General features: G+C 32.5%; 1 protein-coding gene across 1 annotated transcript in view; it reads left to right on the top strand.

Moving 5' to 3' along the window:
* The window catches only part of LOC115880892 (transcriptional regulator ERG homolog), a 125578-nt gene extending 123004 nt beyond the window's left edge, over nucleotides 1-2574 (top strand). Inside the window, exon 7 of the mRNA XM_030898220.1 lies at nucleotides 1682-2574. Coding sequence (XP_030754080.1) covers nucleotides 1682-1830 — 149 coding nt within the window. The 3' untranslated portion in view covers nucleotides 1831-2574. The remainder of the gene's footprint in view (nucleotides 1-1681) is intronic.
* The last annotated feature ends 5974 nt before the right edge of the window (nucleotides 2575-8548 follow it).

The following is an 8548-nucleotide window of genomic DNA, read 5'->3' on the forward strand; positions in this document are numbered from 1 at the left end:
TTGTTACACAGAAATAGGGTCGAGTTGTCATCTGCCAGTGCTCTTAAAATCTACATATTACGCACAATGTAAATACTGTACAGGACAGCAATATTAGTCTGAAAAAATATATCTTGCAAATTAAATATTTACTTGCACTAAAGTAAATGAATCATTATTTAGTTCTTAATAGTTGATATACCTAACCTTAAAAAATCGCTATTATTCTATTAGAATGATTACTTTTAGTAAAAAACCTTATAAAATAGATCTACATAATAATAATGTATGTTTCATCATTAAAATTATTTACCATCCTTAACAGAATTATTAACAAACATAATATTAAGTAATAGCTCTATAGTTGACATATACCGGGTGCGTCTCAAAAGTGGCTCACCCCTATAGCTTTTTTATTTTTTTAGTTAAAAAAACGAGATTTGGTATGTTAGTATATGACATAAATTAGGATTGATTGACGTATTCAATTGTTTTCGGTCACTTCCTGTTTCACCGGAAATGACTACAACTTTTGATTTTTAACTTACACCCCCGGTATTTTTTTACTTTATTCGATAGAAAATGTCACTCTGAATAGAATGACATATCATATGTCAACTTTTGACATTTTCCCGAAAATAGGTAATGATGAACCTGTTATTTTTAAGCTGTTATTTTAAGCTGTTTTTTATAAATAACTATAACAGTTTCAACTGTTATCTAAAAATAACAGTTTTGCCCATCACCAGGGTGTTTTGGGAGGTTTCCATTTTAAAAAAAAATAGATGTAGCATTCTAAATATAGCAATGATGGCCAGGCCATAAAAAATATCCTGTATAAGGATATTTTTATCCACTTTTTACCATTTTTATTTAAAACCATTTACCATTTTTTACCGTTTACCTAACCCAACCTAACATCGCATATTCGTTTAAATAAAAAAAGTGTACTATATGCAAAATTGTATGCTTAATCCAATTCCGTACAAAAAATGGGAGTTGGAATTTTAAAAAACTTGCAACTTCATCACTACTTTTTTCGGACATCCTGTATACAACAATTTAGGATATGCACTTTTATAAGCCATGCTTTATATTAAAATTTTTATCATATCTTTGCCAACAACGGGGATGTTGAACTGAAAAATGAATACACACACGTGTATTATTGGTTGCAGGCTGCAAAACGTTCATTATTTAGTTTATTTATTTAAACACCTTATATGTATGCAGTATAGAAAATTAACTGTATAAATCGTATTAAATACTCGGATAATGCATTTTTAAAAACAGCAGTTCCCAGCATCACCTTTTGCAAGCATTCTTTTTAGAATACTTCCATATTTTGCTTTAAAATAATTAATAAATAATATCGTGGGCACGTAGTAAGCACTTTGTCACCATCCACAACACAAAATGAACGTATTTAGACACTCCATATCTCTAAAAACTTTAAAGACATCTTTTTCACATTTAAAATTGACAAAATAATTAACTCAAAATTTATCAGCTGTTACTCATAAGTTTGGCATAGGCAACTAATATTACACACTATCATGACAAGGCAAGGACAAAGCTTTGACAAGGACTACAATGACGTCACAACTGTCAGCTGAAGCGCGGGAAGAGGCGAACGTACGTCTTATGAGGATGAGCAATCCAATTATCAAGATTCCACATCTAATATATATTTCTTTTTCAGCATCAATATTTCCATCTCCAGGATCGTACTGGAACAGTCCAAGCGCAAACCTCTACTCAAATATCGCAGCTACTACGCATTCCATCAGTCACCACGCAGCTCCCCATCTAGGAGCGCCACCTTTGGGCAGTTATCCCCACTACGCATGACCAGCTCCGAATACGGTTACGAGCGCAACCGATTGGAGCCGAAAACTAAGTATGTGATTGCTTACTTGGATCAAGTTTGCGTAAATTTAATATTTTTTGTCGCAGGCATATTTCGAAAAATATGAAGTTCGGGTAGGCATAGTTAAAGGTTCTTGTTAAAACTTAATAATTCTATGTTGTAAAAAAAACACAGAATGTTTTACTATAACAGTTAATAATTTTCTTAAATATCTATACAGAAAATTATTCCCTAAACAATTTTCAGAAAATACATGAAAATTATGACAGAAGAAACATCAATTATTCTTCCATATACAGAGGTAATAGTGGGAAAGAAATATTAATTTTATTAAGAGAACCTTTAGCTTTAAATGTAAGTAGAGGTAAAAGGAAGTAAATGTTTTTAACAAATAATCTGTAATTAAACTATTGAAACTGTCTAGTCATTCCCAAAGAAAAGATTATTATTTTGCTGTGTTGTTATAGTTGTAAAGTTTCTGTTAAATATATGTTGTATAGATAATACTCGAAGGATCATAGTATTTCTGTAAAATATAGATCAAATTTGATAGTCCTGGTGAGGAAAGAATATGTGTATCATAATTTTTACAATTATGTACATATAAATTTTAAATTTTTACTAATAGACGTAATCTATTTAGTAAATAATCAGGGTTCTTGATTACAAGAATGCAATAAGTACAGGTAACTTTAAATCTATATACAGGGTGGTTCGAACTGTATTCCGGAAACTTCGGCAACATATTCTGCGGAAAAAAATAAGTAAAAATGTTCGTATAAATGTATGTCCTAAAATGCTTAGTTTCGGAAATACAGGGTGAAGAAGTTTTATTTTTATTTCGATTTTTTTCCAATAATTTCTGAAGTAACGTCAATATTTGGATGAAAATTGCTGTCTGGGAGTTTTTTCACATGGGAAATTTGATTTTGATGTCAATATGTCTCCCATTTGTAGAGGGCGCCACCTAAATGTGTTTTAACTGTTTTGAAGACTAATTACTTTTCGTCCGTACCTGTATAAAAGTACTGAATAAAAAAATATACATTTCCGTGACTTTTTACGTAATAAATGTCTCTTGGTCGCTACAAGTAATAAATAATCGCTACAAGCAGGGTTCGGAAGTAGTTAATTGAGACATAATTTACCTAATTAACTACGTGTAGTTTTTCTTCAAAAACTACGTCTTTTCCCGTTCATTAACTACATGAAAACTACGTTAATAAACTACCTATTCATATTATGAATAATTTTGCTTTGTATGAGGAGTCTAAATAATATGGTGTGAATGGTTATATTTAAAGCCATATTTCTTCTGTTTTCTTATATATATATTATGTGTTTTCTAAAGCTTTAACATATTATAACCTCACCTCAAACCTTTAGCATTTGAAAGTTACATACATATGTTACATAAACTACACACTCTACATAAACTACATTAACTACATTACATGTAGTTTATGTAGTTTTAAAGTATCATGTAGTTTTCCTAACCCTGGCTACAAGTAACCGTTCTCAAGATATTTAGAATGGAAATAGTCAATACAGATAATTATTGACAAAAAAATAAACACGTGGGGTAGATAGTTATTTGACTGAAATAATAAATTCGGGAAATTTTTATTTTTTTAAATTAATCATAAATTTTTCTGCGAAGAAATGATGATAAAACAGTTTCTGTTGAAATTTTGGGTCAAAAACAGTTCAAATTTATGGTTTCAGTCTAATAACTATTTAATCAACATGTTTAATTTATGTCAATGATGACAGGTACTGGTAATTTCGATTCCAAATATCTCGAGAACCATTACTCGCAGCGATTTTTCCCAAAAGACCTTTTTTACGTAAAAAATGTCGTTAATGTATATTTTTTTACTCAGTAGTTTTATACAGGTACGGACTAAAAGTTATTACTCTTTAAATCAGTTAAAAAATATGTAGGTAGCGTCCTCTACAAGTAGGAGTCATATTGACATCAAAATCAAATTTCTCATGCCAAAAAAACTCCCAGACACCAAATTTCATCCAAATATTTACATAACTTAAGAAATTATTTGGAAAAAATCGAAATAAAAATGAAACTTCTACATCCTGTATCTCCGAAACCAAGCATTTTAGGACATACATTTATACGAACTTTTTTGTTTATTTTTATCTGCAGAATATGCCGCCGAAGTTCCCGGAATACAGTTCGGACAACCCTGTATAACTATTTTAGGATCACTAAAAACTGTGAATTTATATTTCAAAATTTATATTTTACGTTTGAAATTGTAAATTTTATGGTACACTTTGAAAATGATGTGGATATAATTGAATGTGCATATTATTACATTCTAAAACAGTAAAATACAAGAACGTCGTGCAATGTAAGACAAATTGTAAATAATGTTAGTAAATTTGAAATGTGTAAAGAGAACTAACACAACCGTCATGACGGACCCTGTGATATTTTACGTATTTTAAATATTACTTATTCGAATACTAAAATTTTTAGAAACGTACTCGTCATCCTGTCAAAACATACCGCATGATCGAAAATAAACGGCGTCAAAGACAGCTGGGCAATGATAATCGATGATGATTTTGGCGAGGTCAATCTCTAGACGTCATTTACTGAGAATTGGCATGAATCTAGTAAAAAATTAACACCAATTATAGAAAAATTAAAAAAAGATAGGACACTTCCAAACACACAAATGTCTTTCGTGAAAATTATTCTTTCTCGAAATTTAAACTACATCATTTAAAAATAATTTTTGCTCAATATAAAAATAAGGCCCACTGACAGTAAGCGCCATTAAAAAAATAAAGAAGAGTACGGGCTAGAGGTGGGAATTCTAGTTCCTTGGGAGGACCTAGTTCCTTAGTTCAAGTTCCTCCAGAGGAATAGTTCCTTGAACAAGGTCTTTAGTTCACAATAGTTCCCGACTAACATTGACATCCCCCTTGCTTGTTAATGCCTTTCGTTGTCAGTCGGAACTATTCACAGTATGATCTGTATAATTTTTATAATGTACGGAGATATAACGAGACGTGTAATTGTGTATGTTAAAAACATATTGGTAAGTTTCACAAAAGTATCTATCTAGTAAGCTATATCACAAATCAATTGGAGCAAATATTACAAAAATTTTACGAAAAGCTTTTTTTTTGTCTAAAAATTCAGAATATCTACTTCGTTTTATAAGATATTTCTTAATTTTAGGGACCTAAAGCGAAACATTCCCATAAAATATTAAAAAAAAACTAAAAATCAAAAACAGTATCCACGACAATTTTCTGTGGTAATTTCGCCGCGCCGGCTGTGGCAATAGACAAGACCGAATCCATCGTCGTGAAGATTCCCGTGAACTAGTCTTTTAATAGTTCCTCTATGTCCGGATCCGATAACATACGGCTGGCACTCCCCACGCCTGCCTAGCATCAATCGCGCTGGCTGATCCATACGTAAACTAGTCTTTTATTTAGTTTCTCTAGTTCCCAGTGCTGCCAGGTCTGGTGAAATTTCACCAGATCTGGTGATTTTCGACCCCACTTGGTGAAATGGTGAAAATTTTTTGAAAAAGCCTTTTTTCTGGTGATTTTTGGACACTGGCTTTTATTAAACAAAAAACACTATTATATTATGAGTTTACATTCAAAACGTAATAATGGTTATTGTAAAAAATAGAACAAATATACCTATTAAACTAAGTTTCAGGTAGAAAAATTAATTAACTTGAGAATTGACTTGAAACTTGACTTTTTTACATGGCTATACCGGGTGCGTCTCAAAAGTGGCTCACCTCTGTAACTTTTTTACTTTTTCAGTTAAAAAAACGAGATTTGGTATGTTAGTATACGACATAAATTAGGATTGATTGACGCATTCAATTGTTTTCGGTCACTTCCTGTTCACCGGAAATTACTACAACTTTTGATTTTAAATGGCACCCTCGGCATTTTTTTACTTCATTCGATAGAAAATAACACTCTGAATAGAATTACATATCATGTGTCAACTTTTTGACATTTTCACATATGGTTTATTTGAAATTATAACTTGCGGTTCGTAAAGAAAATTTTTGACTCGAAATACCAAGTGTGTGGTATAAAATTATTCGTAAAAAATGATTTTTCCAAATATGCTAATGAGCCATTCTAGTTCCATTTTAAAAATTGAGATATGATTAAATATACGATTTGAGCATTTTCAATGATCAAATCTATTTTTCCAAGGTCCTTAATTAAGAATTATTGTTTTTAACATAGCCATGGCATTCTAGATTGAGTTTTAAAATATGATTTTTTATTAAGCGAGAATGTCAAAACTTGACATATAATATGTCATCCTATTCAGAGTGTCATTTTCTATCGAATAAAGTAAAAATACCGAGGATGCCATTTAAAAACCAAAATTGTAGTCATTTCCGTGAAACAGGAAGTGACCAAAAACAATTGAATACGTTAATCCAATCTTAATTTTGTCATACACTAACATACCAAATCTCGTTTTTTTATCTGAAAAAATAAAAAAGTTATTACAGGGGTAAGCCATTTTGAGACCAGTATATTTGCATTTTGCATTTCAAAAATATTTTTTTTTAATAAAACGTGTTTTAAAACTATTTATTTGGTTCTTTTTTAAATATTGTCTGTAACTACTGTATTATATGCGAAAAAATTAAAATCTGGTGATTTTTTTCCAAATCTGGCAACTTTTAGAGCAGATATCTGGTGATTTTTAATATTATGACCTGGCAGCACTGCTAGTTCCTTTAGGTCCGGATCCGATAACATACGGCATACGGCTGGCACTCCCCACTCCTGCCTAGCATCGATCGCGCTGGCCCGATCCGTTCGTACTAGAGGTGTGTAGTTCGTGAACTAGTTCTAATGGACTATTCCGACCCCGGAATGAAAGGAACTAGTTCCTGGTTTCTCAAAGAACTAGTTCCTCAGGACCTATTCCGGGATCGAGACTGTGACCGATATAGAATGATATGCGATGGCGACGGATCGGCTAGCGCGCGATGGTAGGCAGGAGTGGGGAGTGCCAGCCGCACGTTATCGGATCCGGACCTAGAGGAACTAAACTCACAGAACATACTAAAGAAGAACGCTAACTCCCATGCATTTTTTAGTTTCAAAACGGTTTCAAATTTGTAAAGAAATCTGTAATCTGTATATTGAAGTGGCGCCATCTAGCCACCCAGGAAAGTAACAAAGGTGGCGGCAAATTTAGATAGATGCAATTTATTTTTAAGCAAGACGTATTGACTTGTTCGCCAGTTAGAGCCAATCATATTTCTACAAAATAATGTGTAGTCATCTGATTGGTCCCAAGTTGCCAAACAAGTCAAATGGTAAAAAACAAGGATTTACATATAAAGGTATAAACTACTGTAAAGTGTTAAATGGTTTGCTTATATCATTTTATGTGCATAAAAACCTACAATAAATAGTTTATTTTAATTTACAGAAAATTATACCATGAAACATTTTACAAACAAATAAAACAACAGATTAAAAAGTATAATATTTACTATAATACCAGATTTAAGAACACATAACAAATATCGTTGGATTACAAGAGAAAGTGACTAAGTCCATTACATTAAATTACAGTAAATATTACATTGTTAAAAAATAAAATTCATGAATATTTGGACTTGGTTAGGTTACCTCGCCTCACTTTCTCGGATTATTAAATAAAATTGTTAGATAAACCAAAGACCTTTAACTCAGACCTTACCTTTAATAAAGATCTTAAAAATCAAACACAAAACAAAGTTCAAAAAAAATAAAAATACAAAATCACGATTGTAAAATGAAGATTCAGAAAACAGCGAAACGCACATCTCCGTTCAATGGCAAAACACAACTGAAGAGGAAGGAGGAAGCCGGAAACGGAAAACTGATTTGACATACAGAACAATGACAGAACATAATTAATAGGCCTATTTAGGCAACTACAAAAACAATTTTGTACGCGATTTTTAGGCAACTATAAAAACTAAAATAAAAATACGCCATCTAGCGCCCCAGGGAATTACTACCCCAAAAACAGATCGTTCAAGGTCGTATATCTCAGTTGACTGGCACTGACTAAACTAAATAAAAGACTAGTTTACGTACGTACGAATCGGGCCAGCGGGATCGATGCTAGGCAGGAGTGGGGAGTGCCAGCCATATGCCGTACGTTATCGGATCCGGACCTAAAGGAACTAGAGGAACTAAATAAGACCAGTGTTGTTACAATAGGTACAATTGTACTATTTTGGGTACATTTGATAATCAAGGAGTACATAGGTACAATTGCAAGAAAAAATGTACAATTCTTACTTCTCAAACCCAAACTAACCCAAACTTAAACCCACGTACATATTTTTAGACGAACGGTGATACGCGATGCGTGGATTTGAAATGCAGGTTGCTAGGAGCAGAGGCACAGAATTATACATCACTTGAAATGCTGTTCAAGCCACACGGATGTCAACGTAAGTTTGATATCCGTGCGGTGAGTAGGAGGGGGGCTAATCACTGCGACCTTAGAGATCTATTGTGTCCTGATGTCAAACGTGACGTCACGCAATTAGTTCCCATTTAACCAATGCTATTCAAAGCCCTTTGTAGCTTCTGTATTGCTGTCCTTCATTTGCGAATTTCAAGTTCCAGAGCTTTACGCCCTGGGCTGCTCAGAACAATTCTGAA

Source organism: Sitophilus oryzae, unplaced genomic scaffold (genome assembly GCF_002938485.1).
Source record: "Sitophilus oryzae breed Bouriz unplaced genomic scaffold, Soryzae_2.0 scaffold_1660_pilon_pilon, whole genome shotgun sequence".
NCBI lineage: Eukaryota > Metazoa > Arthropoda > Insecta > Coleoptera > Curculionidae > Sitophilus > Sitophilus oryzae.